Below are 20,378 nucleotides of genomic sequence, written 5' to 3'. Positions count from 1 at the left end.
GGTTTGATTCACAGTAACATTTATTACAGCTCTTTTGTAAAGGTAGGTGGATAAAATATAAGTTTTATAAAGCCGGGGTGATGTTCAAACAATTTTTCTCATTCATGGTGTTAATTTGGGAGGGGAAGGTTGGGAGGGAAGGAAATAAATTGTATGGTGGGTGAATATCTCATGGAGGAATATTCACAACTTTGTACAGTTGAGTCAGTGCACTTTGTTGGAAAATGGAGAGAAAAAGAATAACGACTGTAGAGACTGCTGTAGAAATTCACCTATTATTTCACAGAACGGTAGGACTGGAAGAGACCTCAGGAGGTCATCGAGTCCAGCCCCCTGCCCAAAGCAGGACCAACGCTAACTAAATCATCCCAGCCAGGGCTTTGTCAAGCCAGCACTTAAAAACCTCTAAGGATGGAGATTCTACCACCTCCCTAGGTAACCAATTCCAGTGCTTCTCCACCCTCCTAGTGAAACAGTTTTTCCTAATATCCAACCCAGATCTCTCCCACTGCAACTTGAGACCATTGCTCCTTGTTCTGCCATCCATCACTACTGAGAACAGCCTCTCTCCATCCTCTTTGGAACCTCCCTTCAGGAAGTTAAAGGCTTCTATCAGATTCCCCCCCACCCTTCTCTTTTGCAGACTTATTTCATATTGGTTCTGGGCATTAAGCCCTTTCTAACAGGCCTGATATAGTTTCTGAATGTGTTTTATGTGCTGTTTTCAGAGAGAATCCTTGCTGGGGATGACAGGGGGAAAGAGACTCCCTTTGGCTGGTCTCCTGCCTGAGTTGAGCAGCTATTGTGGGGAAAGTTGTAGGGGACCACTCGCTTACTCCTCAGTTGACTACTGTCACAGAGATGGGCAAAGTAGCTTTTCTGTAGGCCACAGCATTAATCAAGTACACATTTTATTAGTTTGCAGAGTTTAAATCAGCTTCTGGGTGAGAGGGCAAATACTAAAGAGAATTATATTAGACTATCTGGACTATCCTTCTAATTTGGTGTTCTACTCTGAAAATCCATACCTCCAAAACTTAAAATAGAAACACTTTAAAATTCTAGTATCTAAAAGGGTGTTACAAGGAGGAGGGAGAAAAATTGCTCTCCTTGGCCTCTGATGATAGGACAAGAAGCAGTGGGCTTCAATTACAGTAAGAGAGGTTTAGGATGGATGTTAGGAAAGACTTCCTAACTGTCAGGATGGTTAAACACTGGAGTAAATTGCCTAAGGAGGTTGTGGAATCTCCATCACTGGAGATATTTAAAAGCAGGTTAGATAAACCTATCCGGATGGTGCTTGGTCCTGCCATGAGGGCAGGGGACTGAACTTGATGACCTCTCGAGGTCCCTTCCAGTTCTATTAGTCTGGTTCTAAATTAACATTTTCCACTATGTAATTTTTGTTAATGTTTCTAGAAATAGAGACAATTTCATTGACAGTGTGGCTCCCGGTTCCTATGTGCTAAGAGGTACTTCTCATACACACATGTTCAGTTCTGAGCATCTGGGAAGATATTATCCTTCTTTGTGAAGGCATGACTGATGTTTATTTACTAGCTGCTTTGTCTCTAAAGAGGTGTAGAATGTTGAATGCATTATTTGCTGTTAGCTTTAATGCTCATCAAATAATATATTAATAATGGCATTATTTCAGAAGTGCTGAGTACCTACATCTTTTCTGTGTTTTATAATTTAAATAATTTAAAAAAATTCCAGTACAACAGTGTAGGAGCCCTACCATAGAATTAATACTACCCCCAAACCACAGGAGCATTAAAATAATTGTTCAAGAAGGAACTCTGTTAGTTTGCCACTTATTATAAAAATGACTTTCTCCCTTTTCATCATCCTGGGAATCATACTCTCAGCCCTCTCCAAAATCCTTTTGAATGGATTTTTTTCCAGTAAGTCTATTTGTAGGATCGTTCTTTTAAATTATGCTATTCATTGTATATTGTTTATAACAATTTTATATATATATTGTTAAAAAACCTCCCGGAAGGGCATTGAGTATGTCTGTTTACTTGTTTATCAGATGATACACCTAACGTGAATTTACTTACATATTACTTACCATTATAATGGCACACCATTTTGATGCATTTTGGTAGAGTATCAGAAGGGTCTTTGTACCTGGTTACATAGTGTTCAACTCAACAGTAAATTCTCTAGTTATAAATGTCAGAGTTCAACTGTGTAAGAAAGAGCATGTGCCTGCCTCAGTTTCCCCTCTCAGGTAAGACAATAACTCCATGCAAGGTGTATCATCTTGTCCATCAAGATGGTCTATTACTAGCACATAGTTCAAAATAGCCCATAATAAAGGCCCTACACATATAGTCTTTCACCTCAATGCAGGCAGTTATCAAAACTCAAGGTACCTCATTCTTTGATGCCCCATTTGCTACAAATTGGCACCTTAGAATTGTTGGGTTGGAAGTGACCTCAGGAGGTCACCCAAGTACTACCACCTGCGCAAAGCAGGACCCACCATAACTAAATCATCCCAGCTAGAGTTTTGTCAAGCTGGGAATTAAAAACCTCTGGGGATGGAAATTCTATCACCTCTCTAGGTAACCCATTCCAGTGCTTCTCCCACCCTCATAATAAAATAGTTTTTCCTAATATGCAACCTAGACCTCCCTCACTGCAACTTGAAACCATTGCTCCTTGTTCTGCCACATGTCACTTCAGAGAACAGCCTTTCTCCAGCCTCTCTGGAACCTCCCTTCTGGTAGTTAAAGGCTGCTATCAAATCTCCCTTCACTCTTCTCTTCTTCAGACTAAACAAGCCCAGATCCCTCAGCCTCTCCTCCTAGGTTATGTGCTCCAACCCCTTAATCTTTTTTGTTGTCCTCCACTGGACTCTGTTTTGTTGGTACCAGTACAGCATCCTAGCCCTTCTAACTGGAGCACATCCCAAGTCTTCCCAGTAGGAATCTCCTCAGCCTCTTAGCTGGGAAGCCTTCTCTCAGGAACATATCTGTCGCTCCCCTGGCCCTCTTCGCTATTCTTTTGTGTCTAGTTCTTTTGTGTTGGAGAAATCAGCAGTTAAGACCCTCTGGCGCTCCTCTGCCTTCAGGCTTTCGGTGCTTGGTTCTGTCTCTTTTTTGCTTAGAACCAGCTGCCCCTTTTGGCCTCACTCTTCTCCAGCCCTCTGGCCTTGTCTATGTGGCCTTGACCATTTCCCTCTTGCTGATCTTCTGCCTTCTTCCAGAAACTACTTTCTGCTTTTTTGTGTGTGGGACTCCTACAGTCACCCTGGTCACCAGCCCTTGCTGACTGAACCAGTGTGTTCTGACTCACTGAGTCTCTCCCTGAGCCTTGATAGCCCTTCAGCTACTGCTTTGTCCTCTTAATGAGCCAAAGAAGAACACCTGTCCAGGGAGCTGGACCTACTTTATTTTCTATGTCCAGCCACCATGTAACAATGCACTTTAAATATTCTTTGGAATTTGATTTGTTTTTAGGGAAATGTGAGATTTTTAATCAAATCTGGGATCTTGTAAAAATGCTCATTTTTCTTTAAGATGCATGATAGGTTTGAGGAAGAGATTACAATTCTTCCCAAGACAGAGCTAGCAGATGGCGATAAGCAAGCAGACGAGGTTCTGAAATAGTCACCACCTGGGAACTTTAGTCATCTTCATTCTGGAAGATACCAGTGTAAGGCTCCTTCCTCTTAAAGATGTTCTACTTTTACTGATATTTTGCTTCAGTGGGTTGACATCTCAAAAAAGAAAATAATGTTTGCTATTCATGTTGCTGACTTCTCTATCTGTGCAACAGATGTTAAAAGCATGTTCCTTCTTCATTAGGTCTTTTAATAAAGCTATCTTGAATTTACATATGGTTTAAATTTGCTGGGGCACTTCGTTTAAGTATGATTCAAACATAGCTTTTGTTAAATGTGGTTACAGCATTCTTTTAAAGGGACAGAACCATGGTAGGACTAATTTATAAACTAAATTCTTCTCAACGATGTATTAACAGTTGCAAAACAACTTTGATCCATCCACAGTAGCTCTTCAAACTGTGAAAGAACCTGGTTTAGTGTGAACTCTATTTAAACACAGGTAACGTAAATATAGATACTTGCAGGTTTTTTATATAGTACCTTTTATCTGGAAGTAAATTAAACCATATTTCATCTCCTTTATATCTTTTCCACAGTTGAACTGCATTTACCTAGTAAAGTAAGTCCTATCCAAATGAAGCTGAAGGGAGAATTTGGAATTTATCCAAGATGCTGGAGTCAGCTGTCTTTGACACAGCTAGCCCTGATTAAATATTAGATGGCCATTATTACTACTTATATCTCAGAGAAAGTTCTGGGATAAACATCTCATCTCCCAAAAAATTCTGATATGTGGCTGTACTCCATGCCTCTACTACTGCCTATGTATTGAAGGTCAATGGGATTATTAGCGAAACTGTTCAGGCTGCAGCAGTATCAGCATTTGGCAGTGTAGACATACCCTAAATGACGTGGAAACACTTAAACAACAAATAGTCTAGCAGCACCTTAGAGACTAAGAAAGCATATAGATGGTATCATCAATGGCCATTCATCTGAGGAAATGGGTTGTGCCCAGGAAAGCTCATACCACCATTTATGTGTTTTGTTAGTCTGGCAGCACCTTAGAGACTATTTGTTGTTTTTCCAGTTTCAGACTGAGAAGGCTACCCCTCTGAAGCTTCTAACTGGCATAGTGTATTTGCTTTCCTGGGACTTTGAAGATCCTTGGAAAGCTATAGTTCAGGGTATCCCAACCTATGGGTAGTGACCCAAATATGGGTCGCCATTACATTTCAAAAGGGTTGCCAAGTGTCTCCTCAGGTGGCTCTTCTCCCCTCCTCCCCCTGTTTTGAATTGCTTTGGGTCACCAAGTATTCCTGAATTGTCAAAATGGGTCCCCATCTGGAAAATGTTGGGAACCTCTGCTTGATTCAGAACATAGCTTGCTACCTGGAAACACCAGTTATCCTGAAACTTCATATGCTTCCCATTTGCTTACAAGTGCAATTCAAGTTGTTGGTTTTGTCTTACAAAAATCTTTGGATCCCAGTTGTCTGAGAGATTGCTATATACCTCTCACTATATACCAGCTGTATACCAACTGCTCTTGCTATATGCCATCTCCGCAGTTGAGATAAGCAGAGGTGCTGAGTTAAGGTGGGCTATCAATGCAAATGTATGAGGGGTAGAAGAAGCAGCTCAAACACACCAGCAAATAGGTTCTGATTTATTTGTATTTAGTCCTTCTCTTGATGAAATAAATCTTTTTGTAATCGTGGAAATCTGCTCTTTGAGTGAAGCATAACAATACGCTTTTTCCACTCTGTCTCCAAATGCCAGACTCCTTCATGTTCGCCCCTCTCTTTTCCACCACTTGCTTAGGTTTAATAATGATGAACACAAACCAATGTGAGGAATAAAGTTCTGTTGACAACCCCACACACCTTTTCACAATGTTTTCTGCTAGGTAGCAGCGCCCCCCAGAGTACTAAGTCTTGGAGTTAATATCCAGTAGAGACGAATGGTACATTTTGTCTCCCCCATCCCTTCTTAGAGTTATTGTTTCCAGTTGTGTGCAGACTCAGGCAGACATCTCTGCATTGGTTACTTTTGGATCACATTTCCAAACTTTTCTCCATAAACACAATGGAATGAAACTTTTATTTTTATTTTACATAAAAACTGAGGCTCTGATATAATGTCATGAATTGTGTTTGGGTGGGTGTCTGGAGCTGCTTCTTGCTGGAATTTACAGAAGGGCTGATGTGTCTGGTACCCCTCATTCTGCTTAATTACTCCTGCTTTTAGCCAGGGGCCTTTTAGAATCCCATGGAGGAAATTCCTGGAGCACTTTTTCCCTGGGGGGGGGGGGGGGGGGGGGGGGGGGGGGTAGAAGTAGCTGAGACTGGTCCCTGCTCATGGTTCCCCAGGGCCTAACACTTTCCATGGAGGGAGGATCAGTTCCCCTCCTCTTGGATTTCCATTCCCTTTTGGGGAATGAAGTGTGCGAAGTCAGAGCCTTTATGGCCTGTTCAACCGTTAGGAACACTGGGACTTGTAGTCTGTCTCCACATCTTCAGGAATCTTCCCGAGAATAATATCACTGAGCAACCACATTGTCCAGCATGAAAGCAGCCTAAGGAAATAGTTGAGAGGCCATTATTTCCATTGTCCATTTAGAAGACATTGTCTCAGAATCAGGGCAGGAGGAAGTGGAGGAACAGATTATGGATGTTCCTATCACTAGGTTACTTGTTGATCATTTCTTTGTTCGTTCCTCTTTATGATGTCCCGGAGATGATGGTGCATTAAGTTCTGGTTTTGTTTGCATGAATTGTTGCAGGCCAGGAAAAGGCATCAAAATTCTTTGATGTCTCGGGCAAAACATAAAAATGTTCTCACCTATTAATGAAAGGTTGGCCAAAACCGCTTGGAGCAACCAAGTTTTGGTGGCGGCTTCTGCCAAGATGCTATCTGTCAAGTCCTACAGTAGGTGCTTTGCTTTTTTCTCGTGTCTCCTATTTCAGAAACATTGGTGTTTCCTGCTTCATAACATAGTAAAAGGAACTGAAAAATTAAGTTAAAGCATCCCACTAATATAGAATCCATTATAGCATTCAACCAAAACTCTGATTAGCATACAAAAAGAGGGTTTTTTTTAACATACTTCATCAGATTTTCAATTGGAAGATAAGGAAGCCTAGATGTTGTTAAGGTAAAGAGTCTTTGGAAAGAGCCAAAATTGTAGTTGGCGATGCTGTTTAAGAAATTCTCTTCCTGAGGGTGGAAGAGCCTTATAATTTTAAGAGTACAAACCACTGTGAGTTCCAAGGAACACCCATGCACTGTGAAAGAGAAACTGAAATACCAGACTGTTCAGGTATTTATATTGTACCCATAACCATAATACCATGGTGCTTAACTTTAAGGCCTAAATACTACTGACTTGTAGTCTTTTTTTAAAGTTCATAGCTTGTTATATCAATGCTTGATGTCATCTTTACCTATCTGTCACAAAGTGGGTGTATGGTTGGTTTGTGTGTTTTTGTTTTTTTCGGTGGCTGTCACTTAAGCTATAAAGAGAGTCCTGCACCCTTACTTGATCTAGCAAACACCCACAGCACATAATAGCTGAAATATATTCATAAACTAGAACATTGAAGTGGATGAAGCATATTAGTTGCTATATGCAACCCTGTCTTGGCTTGTGAACAAGAGGTCAGGGGGAATTCCAGACATTTCTAGAGTGTTAACACGTGGAAACAGGAGAGCTCTAACTTTATTTTTCTCATAAAACAGGCGCTTTCATGGGAACACAGTGCAGTCTATAGTCTGTTTATATAAAAATATAAAGAAAATAAATGTTATTTTTTAAGGAAAAAATCTTGTAGGTCTAAAACACTTTTTCTTTGGTCTATTTTGCTTCTGGTGATTTCATTTGAAGGCAGAGTTATGTAATATAAAATAAAAGATGTATTATTTTGTTGGTTCGTAGCAAATATGGAAAAGTTAGGCCAGCATCTCTGTGCTATAAGGATCTGGGGGGGGGGGGGAAGCATCCATATTCAGAGCCACACATAAGTATATATTTACATCCCGGTTTAAGCACGTGCTTCAGTATTTTCCTGAGTGGGGGCTTAAGAAGTTTGACTGCTGTTTGTATATGGGTCATAGTCTCTTGTTAAAACTTCTTATAATGCAGACAATCTTTTGTTGAAAGATACAAGGTTTAAAGATTTTTTTTCTATTTATTTTTTAACCTTATGGGTGTGTCTACACTACCTAACGAGGCTGTGTTGACACAGCTGTCATTAGAAATTGGTGTGTATGAATGCTTTTTGTCAGCACTTTTGTTGATAAAACACTTCCACCCAAACGAGTGGGTTTTACTTTGTCGGCAGGAGCATTCACACCTTGTTTGTTGCTGCAAACCCTTAACATTGATGGGGTGGTGTATGTAGGAGAGAGGCACAGTTTTAAGCATTTGTGAACATCAGAATTTTTGTCAAGCAAAAGTAAGTGTAGATGCAGCCTCTCTGGCCCTCTTACTGCAATCTGACCAGCAGAGCCTGACCTTCAGTGGTTCTCCATATGGGCCACCTACCTGGATCACATTCCAGAGTCAAGGTGCATATCATGCTTTTCATCTTTTATTAGGTTCAGAAAGTTAGTCAATTCAGATGCAGCACTGACTTATTAGAAAAAATGTAAAACTAAAAATTAGTGAACTGCATTGGTATTAAAGCTTTTATTTCACAGTTTAGATTATATATTTTTGTGAGTTAAAATTTAACAATCTGAAGGTGATGGGTGGGGGTATTCTAAGGTGGTCAGTACCCACAATCCTAAAATAGACATTGTAAAATTCTGTGGTCTACAAGAATATCTCTGTGTAAGGATAAATAATATTCTGCTGAAGTACTAGTTACCTGAAAATACAGGGGGAAATTCTATTGTTGAAAACATTGGTGCATTAGCCATATGTACTTGGATTGCAGCTCTAATTTCTATATCTCCTTTAAGCTGTTTCTCATCCAACGAAAGGTGACTTGAGATACTTGAAATGTAAGGGAAAAGAAATATAGACTACTATTTCTTTAAGGCAGAAATTAAACGGGGTGGGAGGAAGAGTGATGTTTTGACTGCTGACATTTGTGGCCTTTTGGCAGTATTTCATACTCTTTTAGCTTGCGTAAGAGGTGGACTGTCTTTACTGTAGCTACTGTTGCCATGGAGAGATAGCGGGGGAGGATTCCTAGGATCCCTAAGCCTGAGAGAGATTATGTTTTAGACTTGCTTTCTGAATGTAACGTGATGTAGCAGGGTAATTCAGGTGTGCTGTGGCACAGATCATGGGGGATGACCTGTCAGCTGTCTGGTAATATGACTATTAAAATACTCCTTCCTTCTTATAGGCATAATTTTAAAATAAAAATAAAGCAATGCATGTGAGTTAGCTTTGAGAGTAAAGAGGATTAGGTTTCTTTGAATGCTGGCTGTATTTTAAGATGTTACAACATTTTGTGCAAGGTTGGTTTGCACTATTTGGCAGGCTTTAATAAAAAGGGATTTATACATGGTGATAACATCTGTTAAGGGTTTGGCTGTTATATAGCAGAATTGGATTTGTTCTAACTTTAATCTGCAGATTTGATTACTATAGTGGGTTAATTTTCTTTATTTTCTTATTTAATCATACAACAAAAGGTGTGTTGTGGTGCTGACAAATATATATCCTAAAAATGTGCTGTAGAATAATAACATGTAACCCTCAATAAATCTGTAATTGGCTGATGTTAGCAAACATAAGCTCAGTGCTAGAGGCAAATTATCTAGCAGTCTAGAGGGAAAAAACAAGAAATTGATGGATATTTTAATATTATTGGAAAGAATGACAGGAAGAGGTGTATATATGTCTGCTTAGGTAAGTTTTCTTTTAGTTATTTGTAATAATTAACATTATACTTCTGTACTCACTGGGCATGAGGGTGAGAGAGATTGTTATTAATCAGGTCTTCTAAAGCTTTCGAGTCTTTATATTTCATGCTTTTAATTCCTAGAAATCGGTGTTAATTGATTGATTACTGTCACTGTAGTCTCTTCCTTTTGCGACTGCCAAGGAAAAACATCACTGTGGGCAGAAACTTCATAAATAATGGGACTTTGAAAAAAAGGTGATTTACTATCTAGAAGTAGGTGGGAGAAATATTTCATTCTGAGGGTGTTTTCTTTGGGAGTATACTTCAGAGAGACAGTGTGCCTTAAATGGGTTACTAATATTTTTCAACTTATTTTTTTGACAATTATATGTTCAGAGAAAAAAAATCTAAGTAAATGTAACATACTTAGTTGTTTTGCAAAAGTTAGGCGAGAAATGGGTTAGAATATAAAGAAGTACATTACTGGGAAATGAGCTTGCATTACACCCACAGAGCATTTACTGTACATTAGTTATATCCCTGTTGTTTTTGTTGTCTGCAGTTAATTGAGTAATTTCTTCCATGACAGAAATTGCAGACTAAGCATATTTGGTTTGAGAGGCAGTCTCTTGAATCTAGATAGCTTTTTCTCTTATTATAATAGCAAACTCTTGTGAGTCACATTTTATATACCATGGGTATGAATTCTTGACATATACCAGTGGGGGTTAATTCACTGTTATATAAACAGCCAATAATAGCATTTCATTATATTAGATTTGCTCTTAAAATTGTTGTAAGTTGACAAGCAATTACTTATAAAAAAGTGTATGTTCCGCATACATGAAAAAAGTGTCTTTATAAAACATATAGGGTGAAGAAAATAAATGTAGACTAATTAAATGTAGTATAAATAGGGAAACCCTAACTTTTAAAAAGTTGCATGGATTTTAACATTCAGTTTTAAGGTCAAAGTAAAATCTTTATTTCCAAGTTACACTGGAGCTACCTATTAGATCATTTTTGTGCAAGCTGGCTATTTATTTTACAAAAATCTCTCTCTCATTTTGCTTAAACTATGTTCACATTTCTACTGTGTGTGTGTATTGTCTAAAAGTGCTAGTGAGGTTTGAATGAGTAGCATTTGAAAAATGAAGTATAGCCTGACCAAACTATAGGCATACGAGCAGCACAGTGGAACATAATATCAGATTTATTGCAGCAATGTTATGCAATAGTTCATCATCTGGGCAGTGCAGTAAAGAGATGAAACAGTTTTTATAATGATGGAATGCCATGGTAAGGTAATGGGGTTTATTTATAGACAACGATAATATTAGTAACTGAAAGTATGCTTACTTTTAATACATTTTATTTTAAAAGCTTGCAATCGTGTCTGATGAAATTATATTGTTAAGTTGTTCAAATGTTTATTTGGTATATCAGACATGCTTTTTGTTGAAGATACTTTCTGAACTGGCATTTGCTTTATATGATTTTATCTTTATGAAAATAAAAGGACATGTTTACTTAAGGAATTTAATGCCATTTAAAGATTATCACTTTGGTAGCTTGTGTACCTTCTCTGTTGAATGAATATTAATTTGCAAAACTAACTAGAAAATGTTGCTCCAAACATTGATGTAGTTCCCATACAAAATATAATTATTTTTTTTTTGGTAAGTGGCTATTTCTGTACATATGTGTCTGATTTTTGTGGTTGTTGTGAAAATAGGCAATAGTCTTTTAACAAGATGGAGATATTTTAAGTTTTTGATTCTCTTGATATTAGATTTGTAGACTGTGTTTTTAAGATGCTGTGTTATTCAGCAACAATAACATTTGTCTATTTATGATGCACAATGACATATGTTCTTTTCTTCGAAAGCTTCTTTTTAAATATTTCATCCTGAGAGATAAGTTATCTTAGCAAACTATAAAACAGATGAAGATGGATGATCCTTGACCTTAAAATTATTTTTGGCTAGACTGGGCATATGCAGTTGAAAGTGGAGAATTAACTGCTGTTCTGTTGGCAGCAATCTTTGACAGTGTAATATTTCAGTAAATACTTCCTCTGTGAAGAAAGTGATACGTACCCCATCTTCTGATTTGAGTCTGAAGTCTTTCTAAAGCTTATTGGGTTGGTGTTTGGTTTAGATCAGTACAATGTGATTATTATATGGCTTTGGAGATGAAGGGAACTTGGAGCTAGGTTCCCCAGTAGAGCAAAGCAGGAAGGTTGGCTTGTTGTTTTTATTTCTCCTCCCTCCCCCTTAACTTGTAGGTACAGTAGACTTCCGATAATCCGGAACCTATGGGACCTAGGTGGTGCCGGATTATCAGATATGCCGGACTACTATCAGGAGGTACTATAAGATGGTTATATATATACTGTATACATTATATACTGTATATAAAGTGTTCTTAACCCTTTTTATTGTACTTACTGTATACAGTATATTGTAATGTTTTAGTTTTTTTAAGCTTTTTTACCCTTTTTGCTCAGTTCAGCTGCTGCCGCTGTTACCTTGTGACTCATTTTTTGCCAAAGCTCACTCACTAGGCTCTTGCCATTTTGATGCCGGACTATCAGGAGTGCTGGACTATTGGATGCCGGACTATTGGAGTTTTACTGTACAAGGAAGAAAGAAAATGAGAAGAAAATAGCATGTCACCAACATCACTGCTTGCTCTTTCACTGCCTATGCATGTGGGGGCCCTGGCAGACAGGCATTCTGACTCTGGAGATTTCTACCCAGATCCTGGTCTTGACCTGCTGGGCATGTGGTCTGCATGTATCTGCCAAAGAAAGCCAACCAGACAGAACTGCCCACTCTGAGTTGAGTCTTGGTGACGTCTCTCAGGAAGCCAGTAAAAGAGAGTGGTTTATCTGCATAATGTCCAATAACATGAGGACTTCATCAACATGATGCACATAGAGATGTCTGGGATGAAGGATACCAGCTAACTAGAAAAGACTACAGCAACGCCAGGGGAGGAAGGAAAACTAGCCATTCTGCGGTCAGGCCAATTGCCACCTCCTTAGACATTACAGCATGTGTTCCCTCCCTTCTCACAGGCCCCTCATCCATTAGTCAAGGACTGATACACTATACAGCCTTCAAGGCTTGGAGGGTCCCAGCTGCCACACTTAGAGGAGGAGAAAAAGGGGAGGAGGAGGTGGGCAGGGTCTTCCTTCTGAGCATGATGGAGGCATGCATCTAGCCTGATCTGGCGCACCCAGAAGGTATGCTGCCTGACTGCAGCTCACATCCATGATATCACAGGTTGCCAAGGCTCGTCCATCCTTTTAAGCACTATCCCATGCAGCTCGTACGCATGGGCTCTAAGATCCTGTCAGTATGACCCACAGCAGCAGTGATTACAGGACCTTGGCAGTGAAAGTGAAGAACTTGGGGGCACAGTTAGTATTCTTATCCACCTTTCCCCTTTAAGGTAAGGAGCCAGGGGCTCTCATCCTGCAGATGACGGTATTGACAGAAAGGCTCTGGCTTCATCGATTTTGGTTTCTGTTCCAGAAGTGAGGCTCGCTGGGTCCTCCTAACCAAGAAGCAGAAAAGCAGCTTTGTGTACTGACTCATCAAAGTAGTAAGAGGGCTTTTAATTAGGTTCAAAGAGGCTAGTGACAAAAATCCACAGATAGGCATAAAAAAGTAACCTTAACAGAGGGTTGGATGATGGGGAAGAAATGGAAAAGTACAATAAGGTCATAGGATCAACAAGTTGGAAAACATCCTTATTAGCATCACTGAAAATTAGTGAGATTAAGCTCGTGACTGCCACATTGGTATAGAATATACACGGGGGAAAGGGGAGGAAATGTGGTTAAGGTGAAATTATTATGACTTGAGTTCATAAGTGGTTGAAAGACCATACTCAAAAAGTAGATATCAATGGCTCACTGTCAAACAGGGAGAACATGTTTGGTAGGGTCCTGGAGAAGTCCATTCTGCATCAGGTACAATTCAGTATTTTCATTAATGACTTGGAAAATGACGTGGAGAGGGTGTTTATGAAATTTGGCAAACATCTGTGTATGATTGGTTACAAGCACTGTAAAGGAAAGAATTAAAAACTACTTTGATAAATTGGAGAATTGGTCTGAAATCTACCAGATGGAATTTAGTAAAGGTAGTTGCAAAGGATTATGCACAGTTACAAAATGGGGAATAACTGCTAGGAGGGAGAGGGATGTGGAGGATATAGTGGCTTACAAGTGAGCTGATCATGTGACACAATTGAGAAAAAAACTAAGATAATTCTGGGTGTATTAAGAGGAGTGACATATATGACATGGTGGACATTTTTCTGTTGACTCAGCACTGGTGAGGCTTCTGCTGGAATATTCTGTCGAGTTCTGGACATGCTTCAATAAAGATGTGGACAAATTGAAGAGGATGTTTAGGAAAGCAATAATGATACAAGGATTCAAAAACTTGCCATGTGAGAAAAGGTTTTAAAAAATCTCCTGAGCATTCTTTAAAAAAAAAAAAAAAAAGAAGAAGCCTGAGGATAGACCTTCAAAGTCATCAAGTATTTTAAAGGTTGTTATAAAGAAGACTTGTTCTCCATTTCTGCTGAAGGTAGAACAAGAGGTCATCAGCTTCATCTGCAGCAAGGCAGATTTAGGATAGATATTAGTGGGAAAGTTCCTAATTCAAGACACAGTTAGCACTGGAATAGGCTTCCAAAAGAGATTGTGGAATCCCCAACATTGGGCAGATTTGCCAAACCTCTGCCTAGGTGTACTTGTTTCAGAGAGGTAGCCAAGTTAGACTATAACAGGAAAAACTTAAACAACAACAAATAGTTTAGTAGCACTTGAATATGTTTTGTTAGTCTTTAAAGTGCTACTAAACTAATTGTGTTTTTTTTAGGTATACTTGGTCCTGCATTAGTTCAGAGGGCTGGACTAAATGACCTCATGAGGACCCTTCCAGCCCTACGTTTCTATGTTTCTTTGTAGATTTGTTTTTTTTAGATGTTTACATTCTTTAAATATAAACAGTATTTACTTCTTTCTGTATCATTATGTTGGCATGTGTACTGTACACTTGTCATCATGAGAAGTGAATTAAATGTTTGTGAAATAGTTTAAAAATAGGAGACCTTTGCAACCATCTCTGTAATTATACCAGAGTAAATGACACCCTTAATCAAATGGGGATTGTTGGCTCATTCGTAATCTACATACTGTGACTTGAATATAAATCCCAATGCTGCTTGATGGCCTTGGAGAAGCTGCATGATGGAATTTGGCCTCACTAAACCTAGTATTCTTTAGAACAATGGAAAAGAAGTATCTGTGTTGGTTCATTCATTCCTGGCTTGTCCCCTAAATAGTGGCTGAGGAGGATATGCAAGGACAGGGACAGTTTGTTTAGCAGATTTTTCAAAAGGCCATTGGGTGCCTAATTATGCAGTTTAAAATCTCCCCCTTAATAATCATCATCATAGCATATATTCTTATGGCATTTTTTATCCAAAAGGATCCCACCGTTTTTATATACTTGGTCAAATTTGCTTAAATTCCTGCTTTTCTGGAGAGCTTTTAATAAATGAGAAACCGAGGGAAGCTGGTGGCTGTAGGGTAATCTGCTCTTCTAATGAACTGTTCTACTAGCCAAGAAAAAAAAACCACCAATAGCCAGGTGGGAAATCATGCCAAACTTAAGGTAATCTTGGGGCTCTTTTTGGGGCCTACTAAATCAGGCACTATGTAGTGTTTCTGATCTAGAAAGAGAAGTGGAGACACATTATCATATAAGGATTGCCTTTCTGCATAAAGAAATAATATTGATGTCAAATAATTTTTAATTAAAATATATCCCAGCAGATTTTTTTACATTCTGAGGTCTTCAGGACAGAGGGACCACATAATTTTATATGTCTATATGGTGCACATAACAGTGGGCCTTAATCCTGATTGTCTCTTCTGGGCGTTGTTATAAAAATAAGCATGTAACAATAATAAATGTCATCACAAAGAACATGCATGAGAGCTTTCTACCAAATATTAAGGTTTTTTATCTTAAAACGTTTTTTTAAAAGGCTTTCGTAGAAAATTCATCAAGAATTTAAGTGGGATTTTAAAAAAGAATTTAGTATTGGTCTGATTCCAAACCCATTACAAGTTAATGGGAGTTTTACCATTGGTTTTACTGGGTGCAGAGTTAGGCAAAAGCTGAGAGCATTTGAAAATCCTGGCTTGTATTTTTTAAGATACTTAATTGTGGAATAACAGTCTGCACAGTTAGCAGAGGGTTAATTTCCAAGCAGCCTAATTATAAATTGTTTACTAAAATTGTTTATACGTTGTTATTACAGAAAACAAAGATACATTCTGAGGTGTGCACTATACAAATATTAAGAAGAGCAATTGAGTTAATTCAAAAGTGTTTTCCCTGTAGAATGATGGCAGTAAATTGCTGGTGTGTGTGTGAATTTATGTGGCAATATCAGTATATTAACTGAACTCCTCGGAAACATTAATGACTTTATCCTTACAACAGTCCTATGAGGTTTGGAAATATTATCTCTGGTTTACAGATGGGCAGCTAAGGCACAGAAAGAGTGCCACTTGCCTGTGGTAATATTGGGAATTTGTGGCAGACACAGATACTGAAGCTGGGTATCTTAAGATCTAGTCCAATGCCTTAGCCATAAAACCATTCTTCCTCCTCTAATTTGGTTTCCTAGAGTCTTTCTTTTCCTTCTGTGTCTTTTCCTCCCATTTCACCAATTGGGCTGCAGTCACTTCCTCACCATGCTCTGTGTTTAGAGAGAGCTTTGTGCTCCTGGTGTGCATTCTGTCACCTGTATGCATTACTACAATAAGGTGATTATTTTCCAATGGAGTCCATTCCTGCTTTTTTCTGTGTCATCCCAGAAAAAATCTGGAATAATACCTTTGTGTGGAATTTGGCTGGTCTACAGACTCATTTGCCATTGGGGAGTGAAAGTAACAACAAGAGTTTCCATAGATAAGTGGATGTTTGTGGTACGGGCAGACTTTGTGGAATGTCAGGAGGTTTTGTCATGGCTCCATGAGTCCGCAGGAACTTTGCTTTTGACCTCAGTGAGGTCAGGTTTTCACCCAGGGCACAGATAGCTTTTCTGGATTACAAATTTCTACTCCTTCCACCCCTCCAGTCATTATGTTCTGGAGATTTTAAGGTCCCAGCGAATGAACTCTTCATCAGCTATTCTCTTTATATAGTAAAAGTCCAATAGTCCGGCACTCCCGATAGTCCGGCATCAAAATGGCAAGCGCTCCTGCCGGAACCGGGATGGAACCCGGAACTGCTCAGGTCAGCCGCTCTCATGTGGGTTGAGGGGGGGGGGGGAGGAGAGAAGGTGTTTGGCTCTGGGGAAGAGGAGGGGAGGGAGATCGGGACTCTGTGCGTAACCCAGACAGCTCATTAAAAAGTCAGCTGCTTAGCACAGATGCCCCAGTGCCTAGAGGGGAGACACATGGCTGTACCAGCGGCTCCGGGACCCGAGCATAAGGTTGGGGGGAGCAGGCAGGGGGATTGGGTTGGGAGTATGCAGTACTTCCTGATACTCTGGCATATCCGATAATCCGGCACCACCTAGGTCCCAAAAGTGCCAGATTATCAGAAGTCTACTGTATAGTGTTTTTTATTTTGTAGGAGTGGCGGGTTTGCAGTATGGGGCCAAAAAGGCATTTCTATTTGATCTAACTTTTTCTAGTCAATAGAAGGTAGTATGAGAGAGTGTTTATTCCTGAAAAATAGAAAACATACATCATAAATATGCATATTGGATATTTAATTATATACAAATGTGCCTAGAGAGAGAGAGGGGTGTCTGTATAGTTGGCTGAGAGAGAAACAGGGTGAATATTGTTTTGCAGCTCTACACTTACATTTATTTGAACTTTGCATATTAGTCATCATCTTCATTATGTGTGTAAAAATAAAATTGCTTTCCCAAAATTGTAACACCTAACTCTTGGTGGAATCATTTTTCTGAAACCTTTCAAGTAAATCTGTTCATGAGTTGAAGTTAAAATTAATTTCAAAATTGGTCTTTAAAAATTTAGGACTAGATGTCAAATATGTGTGTTGTGTGTGCATATGCCTTATTATCTTGGTAACACAGTAACATCTTTTTGTGTTTCCCTTATTGTTAACTCATTAAAATCTCCTGCATGGGTTACATTTGAAGAGTTTTTGATTTTGTATGAATGTCATTCTTTTCTTATGCCATTTTTCTTCCTAACTGACAGTTTCTCTTTTAGCAGTCCTCATTAATTTCCAAAGAATTCCAAAAAGTATTACTTTCCGTTCAAAATGGCTGCCACCTCCCATTATTCACAATGAAACTTAAGCCACAGTCTGTCCTTTTCAATAACGGTATCTGCCTCCTTCACCTGCTGCGCAGAGTGTTCTCCCCTAGAGCTATGCAGGAAGTGGCTTGCCTGTCCCATAAAGGTTTTGTTTTGTGAAGAAAACAAATTTCACTTCTCTCCTTCCCAAAACAAGACAAAACATTGAAATCATGATTTTTGTTAACTGACGATGAAAAAAAAATTGTTCATGTTGGTCAAAATATATTTGATAATTTTTGAAACATTTCATTTCAATTTCAACTTTAAAAGGTAATTTTTATTAGTATATATATAAATTAACTGAAGTTTCAGAAGATAAGTAATTTCAAATAAAAAAAACCTTCTAAACTTCTTGTTTAGAAAATGTTGAAACAGGACAGTTCAACATTTTTTGAAACTATCAAAACCAACCCTTTTCTCTGAACAGTTTCAATGTAGAGTAATCAACATTCTTCAGTAAAAATTGTTTGGTCATAAAATTCCCAACTAGCTCTACACTCCACTTCCTCACAATGCAGGAGGCTCCTCTCTTCCCTGAGTGCAGCTTGGGTTCAGTATCATTTGGAACTTATCAAGGTATGGAAATGCATGGCTAGGGACTCTCAGAACCATAGTTTTCCCCTGTAGTCCTACCAGGAGTGAGAAAAGTCTGTGTCTTTAAAAATCAGTTTAATTTAATCTGGGATTATAATGAGGGACTGTATCACCCCTACCCTGCAACCTTAGGTGCCTTACAATACCTGGCTGGTACTAGCTTCCACCTGGGCCACTCACAGCCTTCCAGTATTCAGTTTATACACTGAGTGTCTGTGCGCTATTACAGCCTGCCAGCCATGCTTGGTTTACATTCTGGTTCTTACCAGTCTGGATAATACAGCAGAGTGACCCCCAACACACTCCGAATACTGGACTTCCCTCAGAAATGTATGTCTGTATTGCCCAGCCCTCTAATGGACAGTTCAAATATATTAAATCCATTATTCCTTTAAGGAAATAATTTATACCAGATTACTGAATTATATGGAGTTATGCAGACTCTTTAAGTTGAAAACATTTTATTAGACCAAACAATAAAATCGTTAGTAACTATATAAAGAGATTTTTTTTTTAAATCAATACAAGCATTGAGGCGTAAATGTTGGAAATAGTTATAAGAAAATAAATATTAAAATTTGTTTCTAGTGCCTATCTTAAACTGTATTAGAGTCAAAGCAAAGTTTCTCGCCACATGCTTACAATCGCTCTACTGAACAAATTTGTGAGTTGGGATCCTCCTCCAGAATCCATAAGCTGTTACCTTTATAGTCTCAAGTGAAGAGACTGAGAAGGGTGGAGAAAAAGAGGTGTGCATTGGGAGGTGTTTGCCCCTCCTTTTTATAGTTACAACCCTTCTTTGAAAAGCATTTCTAGCTGCGAACCAAGATGCAGAGGGTCCAGAGGAAAAAGACCACATGCTGTTTCTAGAAGTCTTTGTCCCTGCCCTTCTTCCTTACCAAAGAATGGTCACTTCATTGGCGATATCTATGTTGATTCATTGGTGTGGTATCAGCTTTTGAGTTTAAGAAACTGGCTTACCTACTGCCTAGACTTATTTGGGAACCACACTTCAGTCACGGCTTCAGTTTATGGTCCTATCTTTACACACAGATGTCGCTACGTGCATTTTACCATGACATTACTGATCAAGTGATTTGATTTTTTTTCAAATACTTTGGACACAAGGCATGCCCTATACAAAAATTATTACAGTAGTGATAGGGCATGTATATAAGGGTACATTCCATCGGAATCAAAACCACTAAAGTGCCTTAATCATAATCAGACATTTGTTGCATGGTGTCACTACAGAGCTGAATTAAGGTTCTTTAGGTACTTTGACTGTATATTTGCATATCTGTGTGGGATTTCTTTTAAATTTAACCTTACCTGAATTTCCTGGGTGTGCTTATTCTCATTGTTGACTCTGTCTTATCCTAGTTCTTTTCTGTGAATTTTAAGGAGCACTATATCTTGTTGCATCACATCCAATATGTATTAACAGTATAATTTAACTGTCTGTTGGAGAGCATTAACAAAATACATTGAACAATAAGATTTACTGTAGCGGAGTCTCTTTTCTGATACACGAATTTAGAAGAATTTAAAGGAATCCTGGAGTTCAAGTTCAAAAGGAATCCTAAGATCGATCTGACCTGCTGTATATCTGAGCCACCAACACCAATCAGCATACTAACCCCTACAACCAACCTTTATTGCGGTATCATCAGATTTTGCAAGATCCTCTTTTATTTATTTTAAAAATACAATTTAAAATATTGACAGAGTATTAAAGCAAAAGCCTGTAAATGTTGTATTGTAGCCAAACTTGGCTAAACAAAACTAGAAATCTGCAAAGCAAGTCCAAATGTTATTTATAAATAACATTCACTATGTCACAGTGAATTGTTTGATATGGCAACATTACTTCTGATCTTCTGCATACAGCAACATTTTGACAGTTACTCGGTATACTACTTATTCTCTCTTTCACTTAGCTTGATCATGTTCACCAGTCACTTAA

General features: G+C 38.6%; 1 protein-coding gene across 10 annotated transcripts in view; it reads left to right on the top strand.

Annotated features, from left to right (window-relative positions):
- The window catches only part of HIVEP1 (HIVEP zinc finger 1), a 164,013-nt gene that overhangs the window by 44,012 nt on the left and 99,623 nt on the right, over nt 1-20,378 (top strand). Inside the window, exon 1 of one of the 10 annotated variants that reach the window (XM_075921254.1) lies at nt 7,579-8,900. The exons of the other annotated variants lie outside the window; for them this stretch is intronic. Within the exon in view, the coding sequence (XP_075777369.1) occupies nt 8,882-8,900 (19 nt within the window). The 5' untranslated portion in view covers nt 7,579-8,881. Of the gene's footprint in view, nt 1-7,578; nt 8,901-20,378 lie in introns of those variants that run through there. 10 annotated transcript variants of the gene reach the window in all.

Source organism: Pelodiscus sinensis, chromosome 2 (genome assembly GCF_049634645.1).
Source record: "Pelodiscus sinensis isolate JC-2024 chromosome 2, ASM4963464v1, whole genome shotgun sequence".
In the NCBI taxonomy this organism is placed as follows: Eukaryota; Metazoa; Chordata; order Testudines; family Trionychidae; genus Pelodiscus; species Pelodiscus sinensis.
The sequence above is the reverse complement of the archived record's forward strand: the minus strand, read 5'-3'. Positions and strand labels throughout refer to the sequence as shown.